The sequence below is a fragment of the Bactrocera dorsalis genome, chromosome 1, assembly GCF_023373825.1.
Source record: "Bactrocera dorsalis isolate Fly_Bdor chromosome 1, ASM2337382v1, whole genome shotgun sequence".
Classification (NCBI taxonomy): Eukaryota; Metazoa; Arthropoda; class Insecta; order Diptera; family Tephritidae; genus Bactrocera; species Bactrocera dorsalis.
In genome coordinates this window covers 8,438,765-8,460,176 of record NC_064303.1, presented here as the reverse complement: position 1 = coordinate 8,460,176, position 21,412 = coordinate 8,438,765, and the positions used below count along the sequence as shown (strand labels likewise).

Below are 21,412 nucleotides of genomic sequence, written 5' to 3'. Positions count from 1 at the left end.
TCGAATTGTGGAATATAAAACTGTGTTATATGAAAAGTAGGCGTGGCTAAGGTCCGCCCATTTTCACGTCACATACAAAATTTGGTTGAAGACAGTCGTGAGGGTGTCGAGATGTGTTTTGACCTAAAAATGGGCGGTGAGATGCCCATCGTCCGTTTTTGACCCCGTCTCCATTAAAGCCCTGTTGTACCCTTACAGGGGCAAATTTAATATCTCTGATGTATTTAGTTAATGATTTATTAGTAGTTTTTAAACGTACCGTTATATAGGGAATGGGCGGGGTTACCATCCAATTTTATCCTTTTCGCACTGTCGATAGTTCTTATATTTTTCCAAATTTTTACTTTGTTTATTGCAGCTTAAATGACTTGAGACCAATGTACATTTAACTTTTTAGACGGCGGGCCCATGCCCACTTGTCTTGTTAAATTCAACAAACGTTCTAGAATATTGTCCTAAATCTTCAAGTTGATCCGAGTAATAGTTTCAGAGATGCAGCCTTGAGAAATTATGCGCTGGAGGTATGTTCTAAGTGCGCCGTCTTTAAACGCGTTTTTCTCGAAACTGTGTTTTTGAAGTCGGTTGGCAAGATTTCTCGAGAACTACTCAACCGATCTTCATGAAATTTTACACAGGTCTTTGAGATACAATTCTTAAAGACTTGGACGAAGGATTTTTTTTCGATTACAACTATTTGAAAAAAAAAATTCGCGAAATTTTCACTGAAATTTTAATTTTTTTGTAAAAATGTCTGCCAAAAATCCAAATTTCAGTTTCTTTTCCTTCGTCCCTCGTAAGGTTTTAAATAAAACACGTACTTTTTTCATTATAAATGAGCATGTAAGGAGATATTTTGCCAACGCGGGTACATCTTTTTTCGGAGGGGTCACCGGAAATGGCGTCGCAATGGGCGAGATTAAATATCTTTTTCCAAAAATGTCTGAATTTCTTTGTTAATAGTGTATGTTTGTAACAATAGAAAATTCTAATAAAATATTTCATTTTTTATATGAGAAAAAAGTTCTTGAAAAAGGGCTGCTTTAAGCGAGAAACCCCATGTAAACGCTTTATAGCGGTATAGTATAGGGTAATAGCGTTTTGTGGACATGGCAGTGGTGCGCTTACGCCCATCTACTAACACGTATTTTATTTGCCGAGGAACGCGCCTACAAAGTTTAATCAAGATATCTCAATCTTTACACAAGATATCGCTTACACAGGTGGACCGACGAACAGACAGACAGTCACTCGGATTTCAACTAGTCACATCACCCTGATCATTTATGTATATAAAGAAAAAACTATATCTAACTCCATTATATTGTGATGATACAAATACAAATAATTACAAATACAATTAAGAGTAAGTTAACAAATATAAAGTTAAAACAAATTAGAAAAGCCAAAATGTGTGTTATTTCTGTTTGGTAATTAAAGAGAGAATTTAGTTTACAGAAAGTCTCTAACGGAAAGATCAGTTAGCAAGTAAACAAATTAATACCAAATAAGAAAAAAAGATGTGAAAACATACTATAAGTATGAGAGGTAAGGAAAGAATGGTATACGAGTAAAATGAAAATGTTTTTGCTAGTAGGAGTACTGGTATATGACTATATAAAAAATAATACATATATTAAAGCTGTTATCTTTTGTTGACGAAACTGAAAAACGGCATAAACAATTCGCACAAAAATACATACATACCTATATTAATATTTGTATGTAATGTACGGAATGTGTTTTTCATTCTGCTTTACACATTTAAACCACAACAGCAAAGCAACAAAAATCAAGCGGATACACTTATCTTGACATTGGGAACTTCGGTACGCAGTGCTTCGAAAATAAAATCTTTGCGGTTGCAAAATTTTAATAAGAATTTGAAGAAATACTGTTGGACTTGATTTGAGAATTGGATGATATGTGTGTTTTACATATTTGTTAGTAAACAAGTTTTTGAAGGACGGCGAATACAGTTTATTCTACATTATTGTTGATAAACTATATTGAAGCTATAATCAAAAGAAAAAATAAAAAAAATTTCATGTTGTTTTTAACCAAAAAAGTTATATTCGGCTACATCAAAGCAGTTTACGAGTGCATTTTTTATAGGATAAAAGAGTATAAAAAGCGCTTGATCTTGAATTTGATCGATCAGTCCGATTTTTACAATATGTGGTCCGATTTGAAAAATATATGCGGAAATTGTAGCGTTTCTTTGGACAATCTATGCCGAATTTCGTGAAAATACATAATCTTGTCAAACAAAAAATGTTTGTCAACAAAAAATTGATTTTGATAGGTCAGTTCGTATGGCAGCTACATGCTATAATGGTCCGATATTGCCGAATCCGATATATGCGCAGCTTCTTTGAGAAAACAGGGCGTGTGCATAATTTCAGATCGATAGCTCAAAAATCGAGTGGTTACTTTGAATATATTATATATAGACGGCCGTGGCTATATTGACTCAGCTAATCGCGATAGTCAATTATATAAATATATAGTTTATAGGATCTAGAATATATTCTCCATAGGATTATAGAAAAATATAAATTTTAGGATCTCCATGTTCAAGAATAAGAAGAAAAAACTTTCTCCGCGAAATAAAAAACTCTTTAAAACTATCGTACAATTATTAATGTTGCAACTTCGAAAATTCCCTAGCAGAGATGAAAACCAAAACAAGCCGAACTAGGCATGCTTCCCGATTACCCAAGCCAACAACAATTCTAAAGCAGTTTTTTCACTACTGAGTAAATACATACAAATGTGGAAATAATATACATATGAATGTATTTAGATATATTCATACGTGTATGTACGAATGTTCAATGAAGTACAAAAAGTAAAAAAACAATATTTACATAGTCAGGCAGACAATATTTGCTAACAATGACGTTAAATTAGAATGTGTATAGATCTATACATATATTTGTATGTATTGGTTATAAACATGTTGCATGCGTAAAGTAAAATATCAAAGTCACTATGTTATAATTAATTTCAAGAAAATTTTTATTGCAAAAATTTTATTATCTTATTCAGTCGCCAATTAGCACTATATTCACATGCAAACAAACATATGTACATATACAGGATTTTCAAAGAGTTTATTTTGCAATAGACAAGTAACTTTGGCATATTTAACATTTGATTTTTAACATATGAAAAAAAATTGTGTTTAAAATTTTGTATTCCTAACCAAATTTCGTATGCGGAATCATTGCGAATATTGGAAAAGACTTACAGTATTTCAGTTTTATCAAAAACACATGTCTACAAGTGGTACAAAGCCTTCAAAGAAAGATGATCGAGAGATTGTTGAAGATATTAACAGGATGAAGGGTATGGTACTTCAAAATCGTCAGGCAACTGTTAGAGAAATGGCAAAAGAGCTCAAAATTTCACGCGAGTCCGTACGAATGATTTGTTGGATATTTTGGGTATTTAACGGATTCTTGCTCCACTCGTGCCGATAAAGCTAAATTTTTTTCTGAAAGAGTACCGTTAACAAGTCTCCTTGGACATGTTTTATCGTGCAAATTCCGATCCCAGATTCATGGAGAGCATTATAACTGCCGATGAGACATGGGTTTATGAGTTTGACAAGCAAACAAGTCAATAATCATCGGAATGGAGGGCAAAAAATTAGTTGAAACCAAAAAAAATTACGCCAAAGCCGCTCAAAAATCAAGGTGATGGTCATTGTTTTTTTCGATATTCGTAGCTTGTGGCATCATCAATGTGTTCCGAAGGGACAGACGGTCAATAAGGAGTTCTACTTGACCGTATTGAGGCGTTTTCGTGAGAATATCCGTCGAAAACGGCGGAATTACGGAGGAACAATTCATGGAATTTACACGATGATAATACACCATCGCTTCGACCCACGATTTTGACCGAATTTAAAGCGAAAAACGCAATGAATACTATCAATCGATCAACCAACATATTCAGCAGATTTGTCTCAGTGCGATTTTTTCCCCAAACTAAAATTGCCGCTTCGTAGAACCCGTTTTCAGTCGATCGAAGATATAAAACGAAATTCACTGAAGGAGTTAAGTTTTTAAAAACTTCTTGTTTGGCGGTTTTTTTTTTTAATTTTGACGCCAATGCGGTTAAAGTGATTTAATGCAACTTCTAAATAAAATTAAAAAAAAAATACAACTGACAATTGGTTCTTTAAAAATATATTTTTCAACAAAATATTGCATAAATTTTCTCAAAATTAATTTGTATAAAAATAAAATATTTATTGAAAACCCCTTTATTGTTTAGCACTTATTCACGCTAAGATTTGTTCGTATTAAATACATCTTTACACACAAATATTTGCAGATACATGCAAATAACTATAAGTATATGTACATACATATAAGCATGTATGAATGCAACTAACAATAATTAATTAACATATTGCCGATTTCTAGCAATAGTTTGTGTCCAAATTCACCATGAATAACATTTATTTTTGGTTTTGGGAACTGGAACTTGCATAAACTGCAAACAACATATTTTTCGAAGAAATTTTAATTACCATTATTAGAAAATGTATGCGTGTACATACATATTCATACATATTCACTACATAATATAACTGGTTTGCTGGCAAAGTTGTTATACAAAATTCTGAATTATGATGCGTAACAAATACTTAATAGCTTTGCAGTTATTAATTGAAGAAAATTCAGGTAATTAAATATTAATAAACAAATTTATGCAAGTTAAGCCATGTTCAATAGTGTACATGCTTATAATTAAAAAGGTATGATATCCGCTTTGGCGTGCACGTTCTTATGCATATAACTTAATATGTGTGTATTAACTTCTGAAAACGGGATTCAATATAACAAGTAAACATACCGAGATTTATTTCATCGTATAGCAGTAGCATATAATAAAACTATTTATAGACTATAGCATAAAGAAGTTAATAAGTATATCTGTACATACATTAGAGCGGATCGATTTACAGAGATCCAAACCGTTCCCACGACAGTCAGATTTACGTAAACGGAATGGACCCGAATTTTTTATCCGGACAAGGACTGTCAACTCGGCAGAATTCTGTCGCTACAACAACAAGGAACCGAAACAGACGGACAAATCGCGTATGCATGAAATGTTCTACAGATCATTCTGAGCAATTTTTTATAATAAAAAAAACCTTCATTAGTTTTTGAGATATCCAAATGAAATTTTATACATGAGAGCATTTTAATATTTTATTGATCACTTGTCGAAATCAGCCAGATAGGTCAACTATATCACATTTTATCTCCCATATAACCGATAGTTCAGATTTTTTAAGTCGCCTCAAAAACCCGAAACCGGTTTTAGACCAATAGTCTCTTAGGCAAAGTTGTTCAGAATGATCCATAGACCATTTCCCGGAAAACCAATTTTTTAATAAAAAATCTACCCTCTTTAATATGTACATACATACATATGTATGTGAAGTACATATTTGCATGAAAATATATTAACATATAAGAATATATATTTAGTATATGCAAATTTACAGGAAATAATAAACGTGCCTCCAAAATTATTTAACCACACGCATTCACATACTTACATACGTACATAAAGGTACAAGTACGTAATATTTGCTTGTATAAATGGTTACATAACCGAACAGTCCAAATTTGTTTTTCAACAAAGAAGTCATATTGATTTTTCAAATTCTCTTCCTTACTGATTTTTTTGTTATCGCAATATAAACATAACTATATATGTATGTATGCAAGTGTTCCATATGTATGCACATACATATGTATGTATGTATATGAATAAGAATGTGGCAATTGTTTTGGTAAAACCTTGTAAGGACATACTAACAAAGTATATGAGATGTAATTTAATTAAGTTAAACGTCTGCGCATTCAATTTTGATTCGGATTCGAGTTTTATATCCGCATCACTAGTTGGGGTTTTTTACAACGTAGTTGAAACAGAAAGTAGCTTGTGTTTTGAAGAAGATAGCAAAAAAATTTCTCTCGCTTTACTTTCCAAACAATTCGACTACTCGCCCATATTATGGATAATCAATGCTGCGAATTTTTAATTAAAATATTAATTGTAATTAAAAGAATTTTTTTTAATTCGAAAATACTGATTAAAATTTGAAAATTTGCAAGGTTTCCATATTACAGACAACTACGCAAATTTTTTAATTAAAACAATTTGAATTTAAAAATTTAAAAATTGTATTTTTAACCCCAAAATCGAAATTGAAAATTTATTTTTTTTAATCCCCATATACGATATACAAATGTTAAATTTTATTTTTAACCTCAAAATCTGAATTAAATTTGAATAAATAATTTTTTAATCTAATAATAAAAAAAAATTTGAAATTAAAAGCAGGAATGAAAAAGAATAAAATGGAAAGATTTATTTATCTCACACCAGGGTTGCAAATTCTTTAATAAAAAAATTTGTTTTAAAAATTAGATTTTTATTTTTTACTCCGAAATGTTTGCGATTAAAAATTGAAAATTCAGAATATTATATTTAGATTTGAGTGAAGTACGCAAACGCGAGAAAAATTTAATTCTAAAACAAATTATTATTTTTTAATTCCTAATTATACATTTGCATACATTGTACATATATAAAATGTATGTATGTATGTACGTGAGACTACAATTTTTATTTTTTAATGCGGTACGCTTGATTAAAAATTGTTGTTTTAATACAAATGTTTATTTAATTATTTTTTAAAACATTAGTGGCAAATTTGTTTCTACACAAAAATAAAAACAACAAAATATTCATTAAGATAAAAAACTTAATATTTTAAAGTAAATTATTTTTTTTTTTTTTGCTTACCTCGTATGTATACTTGGGATTAAAAATTTTTTCAGGCCGGTATTGAGGATAAAAATTTTATTTTTTAATTTAAAAAAAATTTAAATTTATCTTTTAATTTTTAATCTGATTTTTGGTATTAAAAAATTATTTTTAAATTTTCGATCTGGTATTTGAGATTAGAAATTTGAAATTTATTTTAATTTATTATTACCCTAACTAAAAATTCTATTTTATATGTTAATTTAACTATCTTACTACTAGCAGACTTCTTCCAACTACCTATTTGTCGTGATAGCGATCTTATATACATATGTTTATAAACTTCCTGGAACAGAAATTGGATTTAAAAAAAAAAACCATTTTCATGTCAAAAGTACACGAAGACCAACAATTTTTAGAAAATTCCATTTGTTCTAGCTGTGTGAACCTATAGTGGTACATACATATAAGAATTTTTCGCTAATAATTCTGGAAAATTTTGCTGAAGTGACAGTCGTTACCGGAAATATTATAAATCCGCATCCGTTCCGGTTACAACGTTACCCAACTGTTACGTAAACATAGTTGGGTCGTTGTTATTTTTATAGCGGAAAACGGAATTGGGTCACACCTGACGACTGATTGGTTCTGGTATTTTAAAATTGGAACGTATTCCATAAAATCAGCACCATTTATATAATACTCGTACAAGAACGAAAAATGTATTTCCCTTTTTTAACTTTTACATACATACATATATAAATACTTATAAGAATATGAAAATGTATGTATGCATGTAGCGACATTTGAAAGAGTTAATTTTCACTCTAATATTATTTTGCACCTTATTACGTATTGTTTTTGCTTTAGTTTCACAGAGCAAAACAAATCGGGTCACTAAACACCTTTAATAATATGTACATATGGTATGTGTATGTCCAGTTATACGTATATTCGTGTTTTGCGTATATTTATGCATAACTCGGGCGGCTCTAAGGTGGTGTCTAACAAACGAGCAATCCAACTAACCAACCAAGCAAAACCGCATTTGTAATTTAAGAACCTACTCTAGTGGTGAGTTATTACAGTAAGTGCCGTTACTGTAGGAATGTGTAAATGACAATACCTTTACAACCATACAGACATTTGTACATAAGAACTTGAAACATTGGTGCAACCCAATAAGAATATTCAATACCTCGCGAACAGTGCTCTTCTAGTATGCTATTTGCACCCGTTTTCTTTTCGCTAAGTCTTCTGACCCGTCTGTGAGGAAACACTTAAGTACAAAGTACATATGTCCAATTAGAAGACATAGCACCTGCAACATTTTGTATTTGAAGTAAAATATAATATATGTTATAGTTAAAATAACTGGGAAATGGTGTGAAGCCGGGTTTAACGCGTACTTAATTCCAAGATCCCCAACAAACCAAACACAGTGAAATTTTCCATGAGCGGACACTGGCAGGACCAGACTTTCTACATGGTTAATCGAGTTTCACGCTTAATACATTGTTTTAAAAAAGATCAAAAAAATTTGGAACCGACTAATGTGCACGGTTAATGCAGATGTCCACTTAATATAGCGTCCTCTTAAAAAGATTGCACAGCAATATGGGCAAATATCTTTAAAATTAACAAAAGACTAACCATTAAGTTTATTTCGTGGTATAAATCTGCATCCACTTGCACAAGAAGGAAATTGTCTTATATGAGCTTCTTTTTGTACAGAAGTACTATCGAGTCTGTTGTAGTAGTCATATTTTTGTTAATAATAGACTGCTTGGCTGCTGTCAACGCCGGTGGCCCACTTGAGTGTCCACTAACGTTACCAACTAACTACCAACGTCATTGTGTTAGTTAGGTGTCTCAGTGTCTCACAATATTTGCTCTACTTTTTTACTGTTACGTTTCATTGCCTCATTGTGACGGGCCGCAAACGTTTTTTTATGAATGTTCATTTCTTTTCTTACTTTCTTTCTGCAAAGAACTTTGCTGACACTTTGGTTTACAAAACAGAATTGTGGAAGAGTGTGCGGTGAGGCAATTGAGGATCTACACAACACTCGTGGACGCATATTGGAATGCAATTTGGAGCGAAAAACCAGATTAATTTATCGATTAAATTGCTACCCGCCAATAGTTAATTTATTTTTATGCTTAAATGTATGTGTCAGCATTATTTGTTTATCATTTATACTAACATTTATTACCTTCTTTTAAATACGATAAAATATTTATAAAAAAATATAACTTAGAACGCTTTGGAGTATTAAAATTGGATTATTTCAACAACCCATATAATTTTCTATGAATATTTTGTAAAGAGTAAAATTAATTAATCACTTACCTTTTGTCATCAAGTAATGCCTTCGCCAATGATAATCGTAAACGCACCACTTTCATGCTCTGCATGGGAAAAAGTTTACATGTGGGTGAGAGAAATTTCGGTCGCCAACAATAGTGGGGAAACTCTTTGCACACACTCCATAAACGTTCATTATGTTCGAACAGATATGAATGTTCTTTACCATATTCAAGATACTCCTGCATATCTGTGTAGTTACAATGAAGCAAATGCCGTAACATATGTAACGCTTCGCTGCCCTCCGAGGGATCGCGTACTTGATTAATACCAAATGATAATAGCGGTTCATAATGATAAAAATTGCCAGGCATGGCATTCAATATGTCTCCCAAGAATGTTGAGCCCGAACGCCAAGTTGTGATGATAACACTACGTACGGGTGTACCATTTGTTTCAGGTGTCATATCAGATAATTTTTCAGCATCGACACCAAAACGTCCTTGTGGATATTCGAAGTTTTCCATTTCGGTTAGAATCTTCGAGCGTTGCGCCGCCAGGACATCCGCTATTGTAGCAGTCATATTATATGCTACGCTCGCAGTGCCCACATGATGCCGATCGACATAACCGGTCTGTATGCCTGATATGTCACCAACGCCAACGGACATTCCGTTAGATATGGTCATAGAGGCAGGTCGATGTTGGGTTGTCGCTATCAGCAATAATATGCACAGACTGCTAACGCCACAAATGCCTATCAGATTAGCGCGACGTGACATTTTTCGTCGTTTTGTTGTTAGGCTGATGCGTTGCTGAGCGCGTGTCCTGCTGACGCTATCCACAGATGCTCCAGTAAGCAATGAAATAGTTGTTGAATCTGTTTTGGACATTCGACTTCCAAAGGCACAAAGCTCGACGCGTAATCTTAGTAATGCATGCACACGAAACTTAAAATACTGTACACCGTTATTCAACAGCAAACACTTCTTACTATTACAAAATTCACCTTTTTAACGCAAATTAATAATTACTTTTTTCGTATACATATATATATGTAATCAATGGATATGCAAAGTATTCATGCATATTTCCTGTTCAAATATTTATATAAATTTTTCAAGTGCCTAACAACTTTCACACACACGTACTAATGTAAATACAACAACACTTCGGATAATGATACTTAATAAATTATTGCGTTTACACATTAAACATAAATCTTATCCCCGTTTTCACTTCATCCGTAGGTGAGCGGCATCCTTAAAATTTAATTTCAAAATATTATTCCAACATCACACACACTATATATGTGTAAACCCAAGGAAATTTAAACACTTTTCTAATTTATCGTCCTACATAAAACTCCGTGATATTAAACTATTCGACTCAAGAGCAAACCAATAACAAGAAGAACTCCATTCGGCTTCTTCATTATGTTAGCTTTTTACATTTTCTTTTCCCTTTATTTATATCCCAGACAGCTGTCAAATGTAAACAGAGTAAAAGGCTACCAGATGTTAAGTATATTAAATTTGATCTCAAAAATAATGCTATGTAAGGCTTAACTTAAGGAGCGCTAGTAATTAGTTTAATTGTTTTATATAGTACATACTTTCTGTAGGAATATTTTTTAATTTTTATAGAAAGCAAATTCATAATTTTTTAGCTGATTTTTATATGGTTTTAAAAATTTAAAAGATGTGGTAGGTCTTCCGTTTCGAGTAGAGCACAGTGTTGCATTAATCTGATTGGGAATTTTCATTTTTATTTCGTAATGGAACGTTTATAAAGTTTGATATTAAAGTAAAATCAAATATAATAATAATGTAATAATAAACGACAACAACAGTGAATGTTATGTGAAGTTATATTCAGCGAAAACCGCAATAAATTAGAGGTAATCGAAATAAATTATTTTTGAATTCAATATAATTGAATGCAAACTTCATATATTATTAAAGTCAAAGTAATGGGTTAAATAATAAATTGCTTACCTTTTATCATTTAACATTTGTCCAATATCTTTTAGCAGCATCTTATACACAACCATTGTTAAAAACGGATACATTTTGCATACTTCTGCCAGGAAATCTTTGTTCCAGCAATGCAAGGGATATTGTCTGCACAGCTTCCGCTGATGCCCGTAAAGCGAATAGAACGTAAAATGTTTTTTAGCCATCTTTAAAAGCAAATCAGTGTTGTTGTAATCACATAATAATAATTGCTTTAAAGATTTCAATGCGTCTGCTATTTCTGATGTTGAACGTATAATTTGATATTTTGAATTATATAATGGTGAGAAATGTTGATAGTATCCCGGAGCACGATGGAAATATTTGACAAGACGGCTGGAACCCGATAACCACTTTGTGACAATCACATTGCGGATTGGATCTTTGCTGCCAACTGAAATTGACTGATTGAATGAAGGTAAGGAATTAATTTCTTTTTTCACAGTTTGTCTCTGTTTAAACAACGCCTCCCTCATATTTGGTTTCTTGGGAAAAATGGTAAAAATTGCCAGAAACCAAATGCAAACACCACAATAAATAAATAATTGTATTTTCCACATGGTGATGAAGAATAAGTGCTATAATTTACTAATCTTGCGGAAATAAAACTCAACACTCCGATCAGCTCAACTAAATGTATATATGTATGTATGTAGTTGTTTCGATAGCTACTATGTATTTTGGGTTGAAATATAATTCGACAAGAATTTCAATGCTTAAAAAACATTTTCTTCAATAAAAATTCCAATTTCGGTTGCAAGCATTTTTCATATTCAACAGCAGAAAAAATGTCTTGAAGTTTGTGAAACTTTAATGAAATTAATTTAATTTGTTGTTGTGCAAAAACAATAAAGATTTTAGTTTTCCGTACTTATTTATAAAATGAAGCAGTATGTAATAATAGTTAAACGCAACCATGTATACTCTTCGAAATGTCTTTTAAATTTCAAATGTCACACAATTCTGCCTCACACCTTTCAAGTAGTAAATACGCCAACCACCCATATTCGCCATGCGTACAATTCGCTTTTATTCAGATATTCCTCAGAGAGGTGTTTCGCGGGCTCAATTGACTCTCATTTGACGGCGAATATCTGTTACAGTTGCGGCGAACAACAACACCAAAATGTCACAAAATGTGTTATTCCAATCGAAAACATCGAATTTTGTTCATTTTCTTCGGGAAAAAATCAAGAAGAAAACAAAACGACCACAATACAATAGAAGGCAGCACGGCGAAAATCACATTTAACTTGCGACATATGAATTATTGCACAAGTAGTCAATTATTCGCCGTCGAATGTGGATATTCTCAACTTGCAGTGCTATTATAGTGCGCCGGGCCATTAATTTATTTGTTTTTTTTTTTGTGTAAAACAACCAGTACATCACGTAGACATATTTATTGTTTAATTACGCGTGGTTGTGAAGTACCAAATTTGAGTAATTTTGCGCGCTGTAAACTTTGATATAGAAAGAAGTGTAGGGGCGATTAACAGGCAGCCTCATGTGAAAAAGAGGAATATTCGCAGTGAAAAAATGAGTTCTGTGATTGTATTGGATTCCTCGGACGAAGATGAGGTAAAATGGCAATTGAGTGTAAATAAAAAAGAGGGCGATAAAAGTAGTACGAGTATTATACTGACAAACTGTGAACCTATGAATACATTTTTAATTTGTATTCGGTAAGGCCAATTATTTGACGAGTTGTCTGTCGGTTTGTGTTAGATCTATGCTATCGATGGCATATTTTTCTGTGTGTATTTTGAGTTGGCGCTATAATTGTATGGCTAATAAGCGCAACTACAGTCAATAGTAGTCGGCGTCGTTGACGTGCATTGTGCTCAGTATAATTCGCTTGCAGAAATAATGGTCAGCAGGGCATATTACAAGTGTTTATTAAATAGAGATATGTTTATGTGTGCGTAAGGTTTATACTTGCTCAATTTAAAGGTATATTAAACTCTACAAGGTGTAGTAGCGAAGTTCATATTGGAGACTTCAGTTTCCCCGATTGCATGCGAATACCAACAATCGGAACGATGATGATGAATAGTTGAGCGAACGAAGAACATTACTGAAATAGGCGAACCAGTCAAATACACATATACATACACAGATCGCCAATACGCGCCAGCAAATAGTTAAATTTCTTGAAAGTGGTGTTAGATTAATGGGAGTAGTCGTTGTCTTTCGCGGTAGTATAGTGGTAATGGTATGTCAGGGTTGCACATGACTTCGTAAATTGTGTGTTTAGTTGTGAGGTTCACGCAAACGCGGCGAATTCAATGAAAGATGACAAACAGTTGACAAATGTTTGTTTACATATTTGTGGTTGTTTATTATTTTCAACTTGTACATTCACATAAATGTATGGGAATTAAAGTTTTAAAATTATATCCACTCCTTATTTCAATATTAAATTACATACATACATATACCAAAATGACGTGTGATGTATCAAATTGTGCAGTTATCTTCTAACAATATTGCAGATATGATGTGCAATACAAGTAGAATGCATATTTTATTGCTTTTATAATTAGTAAGAACGAAATATCAGAATTATATCAGCTTTGTCTTTTCTCATCGTTTATTATATTAAACTCGGTGGCATATGTATATATGATTAATTATAACTCATCACGCTTTTTATATTCATATAAAAACAAAAATAAATTAAAGCGCAATTCATACCTGCAAACCTCTACAACAATCGAAGTTATGTACAGCAATGCTCAAAATTTATTATTTATAACGTGTACAAGTTTTTCTGTTGTGAAGCACATGATGGTATGTTTACATTCGTTCTGCTACTGCAGTTAACTTTGGCGCCTCTATTTTATCAATCAACACCGACTGCGCAGTCGGTAGGTAGTGTTTACGCTACCGATGCGATGTTTTGTTTTGCTCCACGACAAGTCTCCACTTTAAATTTTCCCGCCTTTTATTTTTGATGTTTTTGGTTGTAAGTGGGCGAATAGCAAAGGAAGAAGTACTTTGAGACAACTGGGTGGTGTAAAGCAATATATCTACATATATGTACATATGCATGTAATTTAAATTGCGTTTACCAAAGACATGTTGTTAATATCTTAAACGGGTATTTTAGAATCAATAAAATTAATTAATAATATAATTAATTTCAATTTAAAAATTAAAGTTTTCGACTGTCATTAGTAAAGTTAGGAATTTGCCCAAATTTTTCATACATGTTTATATTTTTATGCTGTGGATTTTTCTGATGATTATTTAATAACATTTTTTTCTCTTAGGTGCCAACAAAGAAAGCGTTTATTGCTCCATCAATTCCAGCCACGATAACACCCATAAAGGGAACGGCCACAAAATGTTCTGCAAATGTGACAACAAATCAACTAAAACATAAAAAAACAAAACCACGTCCAATACCCAGTGGCATAACAATCACACGACGCAGTCCTGTTGATAACAGCAATGCTGTTGGCCGAATTACCGTGTCAAATATTACTGAGACAGCAGCAAAAATTTCGGCGGAAACAGTAGCTGCAACCAGTAAATTAATTTTGTCAAAGACTGCTGCGACAAGTCTTTTAAAAATTAATGCAAATACTGCGATAACCAGTTTGAAGGAAAGACAAACACCCACGCCACCAAGACATTTAACACAAACGCTGAACACAAAACAACATCCGCAACAACAACCAGTCGCAAACAAACAGCAGCAGCAACAACAACAATTACCACATTTATCACAATTACCACAACTACAGCCATCACCGTCTGTGTTACGTAAGCGCTTATCGACAACATCGTCACCTACCCAACAACTGCAAATGCCACCTCAACAACAAGCACAGCCACCCAAGTTGCAGAAATCAAAACAGCAACAGCATAATCCGCCAAAATTGCAGCAGCAGCAACTACAAAAACCACAGCACACGCTGAAACTTGATTCACAAGTGCGAAAAATAAGTACGCCACCCGCTACGATCAGTCCTAGCAATATTACAACAACTTCCACATCAAATACTACGCTGATGCCATTAATCTCATCCGTGCAGTCAATGGCAGCTGGCGCCACACCACCGCTTCAATTGCTAGCCACCCCACCACATAGTGCGGCTACAACGTTCAGTGACAATCAGTTGTTCAGTCCAAAATTGATGCATACAACTTGTAGTTTGCCGCCGTCCACATCGGTTACAGCGGCACGCACACAATTGACCAGCAGCATTAATACAAACATCAACAACAATACGAACAACAGTAGCAATACTAGCAATAGCAATAAAAATATTAATAATAACTTTAAAATTATGCTACCACCAAAAAATAGCAATAACAATGTTGTTAGTGTAAATCTAACAACGACATCAATAGCTTCGGCATCCGCAGCGAGTTTATTAGCCACACCAGTCGCGTTGCAACAATCATGTTCCGGACCACGCATCGCATATGTAAATAGTCTTGCCACACAAATGAGTCCAACGATTAATAAAACAACCAGCAATAGTTTGTTAAATTATCCACCAAAAGTCAAAACTTCGGCAGCACCTATAGTTCCAATAGCAATCACACCGGCCACTTCGCTAGTAACGCTGGGCATGACTACAGCTTCAACCTCAATTATAACAACACCGGCTTCTACAAATGCACCAGCAGGAGGTGTTCGTCGTGTTAAGCCGACAACATTATTACGTAAAAACGACGAAGCATGGCTAAAACGCGCCGCTGCACCAACTACAACCGCTAAAAATTTTAAAGATGATGATTTAGTAGTAGAACTATTGCCCAATACCAGCAATACTAAAACGCAACCGCCCACATCGAAGACGTCTGTGGAACCAGTTAAAAATGCGCCAAAGACGCAATTATTAAAAACTTCGAAAGCACCAGATACAACAACAAAATCCACTTTTATTAAATCTACTTTGCCACTAAAAATAGACTTAACAGAATCACCTGAAAAGACAAACACTTCGCGTCGCAATGAAATTATTACAATTTCACCAACAATATCACCAACGCAAACAAGATCGGTGAAAAATAAGTCCAACACTTCAATTACCAACGGTGATGCTAAAATACAACAACAACCTGCTAAATGTACAACTCCGCTTGCTAATGAAAAAAGTGGCAAAACGACTGAAGAGCGACTGCCGCTCACCAGTGATTATGAGGAGTTGTTGAAGGTGTGTCGCGAGGCGGATACGTCGGCGGATATGGAAAAGCTTGTCAAAACGAAATTAATCAAATATTATTATAACGTGCATCCCGATTTCGTGCGTTCTAAAGGCTTTGGCAAGAATTTGCGTACGGTGATAACAAATATACAAAATGAACCGGATTTAGTGTACTTACACCTAAAGACAATAGTTGATGAATTAAAAGTACGTAGTAAGAATAAGGAAACACTACTGCCGGTGTCGGTAAAAGACGAAGAGAAAAGTGATAGTCCAAGTGGTGAGAAGGATAAAGAAAAAGACACTGCTGTTGGCGGCGAGGACAATGGACCACCTGTTGAAGACATTAGCAGTACTGGCAATAAACATACCGATGAACAGATCAAGAAGTTGAATAAAGCTTTGTATATACTAACAAAGCGAATTGAGGTATTAGAGTCTGCTGAAGTGGATTGGGATGAAGAAGACTCCAGTTATCTGCAAGTGGAGCGTTTCAAAAAACGCGCATGTCAGGTATGAAGTACAATGCTTTGCTAGGCAGAATTTGTTAACTTTTTGCCACTAAGTTTGTTACACCTAAGTTTAGTATATATAAATGATTAGCGTAATAAGATGAGTCGATTTGATCATGTGCGTCTGTCTATCTGTTTGCATATGTACGAAGTAGTCCTTTAGTTTTTGAGATATCGTTCTGAAATTAGCACAAATACTGCCCAAACAGCTGCTCATATGTCGGACTGCTACAGGGTGTAACTGCCATTAAAACTCATAACTTAAACTCAAGTAGGGTGACTTTTTAAGAGCTTGATAACTTTTTTAAAAAAAAAAACGCATAAAATTTGCAAAATCTCATCGGTTCTTTATTTGAAACGTTAGATTGGTTCATGACATTTACTTTTTGAAGATAATTTCATTTAAATGTTGACCGCGGCTGCGTCTTAGGTGGTCCATTCGGAAAGTCCAATTTTGGGCAACTTTTTCGAGCATTTCGGCCGGAATAGCCCGAATTTCTTCGGAAATGTTGTCTTCCAAAGCTGGAATAGTTGCTGGCTTATTTCTGTAGACTTTAGACTTGACGTAGCCCCACAAAAAATAGTCTAAAGGCGTTAAATCGCATGATCTTGGTGGCCAACTTACGGGTCCATTTCTTGAGATGAATTGTTGTCCGAAGTTTTTCCCTCAAAATGGCCATAGAATCGCGAGCTGTGTGGCATGTAGCGCCATCTTGTTGAAACCACATGTCAACCAAGTTCAGTTCTTCCATTTTTGGCAACAAAAAGTTTGTTAGCATCGAACGATAGCGATCGCCATTCACCGTAACGTTGCGTCCAACAGCATCTTTGAAAAAAATACGGTCCAATGATTCCACCAGCGTACAAACCACACCAAACAGTGCATTTTTCGGGATGCATGGGCAGTTCTTGAACGGCTTCTGGTTGCTCTTCACCCCAAATGCGGCAATTTTGCTTATTTACGTAGCCATTCAACCAGAAATGAGCCTCATCGCTGAACAAAACACGCGCGCGAAACACATTTCGAACCGAACACTGATTTTGGTAATAAAATTCAATGATTTGCAAGCGTTGCTCGTTAGTAAGTCTATTCATGATGAAATGTCAAAGCATACTGAGCATCTTTCTCTTTGACACCATGTCTGAAATCCCACGTGATCTGTCAAATACTAATGCATGAAAATCCTAACCTCAAAAAAATCACCCGTTATAACTGTATGGCAAATTTTTATATTTGTAAATATATTTTCACAAAAAGTTTCATAGATTATTATTTAAGACAGCGCTACAATCCTTGAACAAAATTTTCTGATCGGACAACTATAGCATATAACTACTATACAAACTGACCAATCAAGCTCAAGTCCTTGTGTGGAAAACTTTTTATTTGAGAAGGTATCTCAATGAAATTTTACATGTTTATTGTATAAGGCATCACTAAAGCATATACTTAGATGCAATACAAACTGACCGAACAAAAAGAAGTTCTTTCATGATTTTTTTAAATTTTATTTATGATGGTTATTATATTATATACTATTTTTGGTTTATTTGTAATCTCTAGATATACGAGAAAATTTGTGATCTTACCGGTGAGAGCAAGAATGCACATCGTTTGGTAAAAAAGCCCATACATTTTAATGGCACAACGTACACGCAGTTCAATAAGACATTGCAGGCGTACATAAATCGCACGAAGGAGTTTCCTGACTATTTCGACGTGCTTCGTATGCTCGAGCACTGCAATCGGCAGTATGATTATGCTTTGGCAAATTTCGAAATGAAGCGCATCGGTGAGTGCCCGTCGGTGTTGCAGCCGTAAGCCGTGTAATACTTGTGTTATTGTTTATTAATTACTTTAAAAAGTGGGAAAATAAAATAACGTTTTTTTTTATTATTCTTAATTTTTTTTTCGTAAAGCGCATGATGCCTTTGTAAAGGTTGGAAAGTTGTTGCAGTCGCGTCGTAAAACTGATCTCTATGAGACCGTAACACATTTTACAGCACACGAAAAGGATCCGGCCACCATTGATGCATCACTGCAAGCAAAACTAAGTGAGAATCAAAAGAAACGCACACGCATTAGTGACGTGATTGAAAAGTAAGTTGAATATTGCATTTTTCTATACAATAACCTCAAAGTTTATCATAAATTATGTATTTTTTTATATATGTAAAGATATGCGCGCGAACAAGATATGATCAAGGAGGAATTAAAGGAAGCCCGTCAGGCAAAAGTTGCGAAGGTCTTAACGAATGAAGATAAGGCTGAGGATGACGATGCCGTTGCTAGCACCAGTGCCAATGCGGCGAAAATTGCTGCGTTACGGAAAAGCAAACACAAAAACGAAAGTGCGAAAAAAGACAACGATGACACATTAGATACTGATGATGAAGACGATGACGATGATGATGATGAAGATGAGGAGGACGATGAAGAACAAGTGAATGGTAGTGATTTAGAGGCCGATGTAGAGAAACTAGCTAATGGTATACTGTCAGACGTTGAATCAGATATTGAAATTGTTATAAACAGTTCCACAGAAGAAGCGAAAGAACCAGTTGAGGAAGATTCTAAAGCACCAGCTAACAAAACTTTAAAGGAACCTTCACCAACTGATAATTCGGCGAGCACAAAAACAAAAACTTTAGCTAAAGCAGATTTGGTGAACACACAAAAAGCTGTCACAGTTGCAAAAACTGACAAAGAAAGCAGCACAGCAATGCAAAAAAATTATACTGTAAATAACAATTTGGTGAGACAAAAGACTGCAGATCCATTAGCCAACGATCAACAAAAGGCCACGATAAAGTCAACTATGGCAACAAAGGACATTGATGGCAGACAAACGACGATAGCCATAGCAAATGGGCGTACAAAGCTTGGTGTCACACAAAGCAACGCCACTAATCCTACAGCAATAGCACAAGCAGCAACTATAAAAATTGTTTCCGTTTCAAGCTTAAAAAATGTAAATATTATGGATAGTGAAGACAGTAGTATAGTTAGAAAAGAGACAAATCGCACTACGGTACAGGCCAAAATGCAAACCCAAAATACGACAGTGAAAGAAGTAAAACGACAACGCACAGTGGCAGAAATAGTAATTTCCGATGAGGAATCGTAGTTATGGCTGAAAGCGTTGCAACAACTTACTTAAGTTGACTGCACAAAAGCTACTAAATATATTGTGTGTGTATATAGAGGGCATAGTAGCATAGCTACATTAAGGTGAAATTAATGTATTTAATTTACAAACCAAATAGTTTACAGCGCTACTCTCATGTAGAAATCTAACTTAGCCGATTTGTACAATAATGTAAAATTTTTAAGAACAACTTAAACTAAACCTAACTCTAAAAACTTGCTATCTAATTAATTCTAGTTATTCAACTTTTATTAATTCATTTGAATATGTACTTTGCCATACCTGCAATATACCTTTCTTGCAACTCGAATTGTTTTCTTTTGTGCGAAAGTTGCTAAATATCTCTTACGAATCGCGGAGCCCTATACTTATATATGTAGGTTGTAAATAGACATTAGGATCACACATATACATACATACGTATACTTTTGTTAAACAATTTTTTATATAAAGAAATCGTGACATATTTATTTACTTCAATTAATTAAGCTATTTTCGTGATAGGCCTGAGCAAAAAAAATATATTTTTACAGATTTCAAACGTACTCAATTTTGCATTTGATATCCTATTATACTTTTTCATAGTAATATAGTAGCGATCATGTGCGATGTGGTTATGTTTTCGACATTTACAAATATGTAAAAGGAATACCCTGTTTTAACACTTTGCTAGTTGACATTTGACACATCCATATTTATATTGCGCGTAGGCACTAAAAATTTAACTAAAAAATTAATTTTGGCAAAAATTTGGCAGTTAAGTCTATACTATCATAACAATAAAAAAAAATGTATCATTTAACTGTAAATTGTAAATTAACGTAGAAATTTAAGTAATTAATCATAAATTAAAAGAAAGAACAAAAACATTAAAATAATATGCAGTGAGAATGCAGGTGCAGAGCGTACAAGTGTTAAGTAAATGTGTTCTCTATGTCTAAATATAACTACAAATTATTTGTACGTCTAACATAATCTACTATATACTTTAATGTGTCTAACATATATTAGTTATAATTAATATGTATATCAGAATGCATATATTTTTTAAAATCTCTTTAGGCCTAAGCACATTTGATCGTATGCGTAATTATTTCACTAAACGGCAATAAATTTTAAGAATTTATATATACAATATAAATATTTAAATTGTTTTATTTGCAATAGCAAATTTAAATTATTTGCACCTATAAGAGCATTGACAGGTGCATTTCTTAAAACGTACATATAATAAAAGCGAATCAAAAAAAAACGTCCATCCATAGTGGTCCGAGCTGTACAATTTGTAGTGTTGCAAAGGACAATAACCTGTGCAAAATTTCTCGAAGATATATGTATGTATAGTCAAATAAAAAATTTTTCCCTACGAGCACCTAATTTTGAGCAGTCAGTTTGTTTTGTAGCTACATATATCATATAGTGGTCTGATATTGGCGGTTTCGGCAACGATCGACTTCTTGGTGAG

General features: G+C 33.7%; 2 protein-coding genes across 4 annotated transcripts in view; one reads left to right on the top strand and one right to left on the bottom strand.

Moving 5' to 3' along the window:
- LOC105222276 (carbohydrate sulfotransferase 4) overlaps positions 1–11,754 on the bottom strand; it is a 76,672-nt gene extending 64,918 nt beyond the window's left edge. The window contains exon 1 of one of the 2 annotated variants that reach the window (XM_049446747.1): positions 11,104–11,754. In XM_049446747.1, the coding sequence (XP_049302704.1) occupies positions 11,104–11,681 (578 nt within the window). In that variant the 5' untranslated portion in view covers positions 11,682–11,754. Of the gene's footprint in view, positions 1–9,151; positions 10,555–11,103 lie in introns of those variants that run through there. The other variant, XM_049446746.1, reaches the window with a different exon arrangement.
- A 398-nt stretch (positions 11,755–12,152) lies between these two features.
- LOC105221827 (daxx-like protein) lies at positions 12,153–21,090 on the top strand. 2 transcript variants are annotated; one of them, XM_011198954.4, is made up of 5 exons: positions 12,153–12,702; positions 14,397–16,799; positions 18,363–18,591; positions 18,719–18,899; positions 18,978–21,090. In XM_011198954.4, the coding sequence occupies exons 1-5, from the start codon at positions 12,661–12,663 to the stop codon at positions 19,924–19,926; spliced, it is 3,804 nt and encodes a 1,267-aa protein (XP_011197256.2). In that variant the 5' UTR covers positions 12,153–12,660; the 3' UTR covers positions 19,927–21,090. The 2 variants fall into 2 exon arrangements, with proteins under 2 accessions (XP_011197256.2, XP_011197257.2); XM_011198955.4 differs by lacking the exon at positions 12,153–12,702 and adding an exon at positions 12,756–12,993.
- The last annotated feature ends 322 nt before the right edge of the window (positions 21,091–21,412 follow it).

Excerpts from the sequence above, each read along its gene's own strand:
- LOC105221827 (XM_011198954.4), top strand. The coding sequence starts at position 12,661 with ATGAGTTCTGTGATTGTATTGGATTCCTCGGACGAAGATGAG. Across the intron at positions 16,800-18,362 it reads TCAAAAAACGCGCATGTCAG|ATATACGAGAAAATTTGTGA; the intron begins GTATGAAGTACA and ends TGTAATCTCTAG. Across the intron at positions 18,900-18,977 it reads ATTAGTGACGTGATTGAAAA|ATATGCGCGCGAACAAGATA; the intron begins GTAAGTTGAATA and ends ATATATGTAAAG.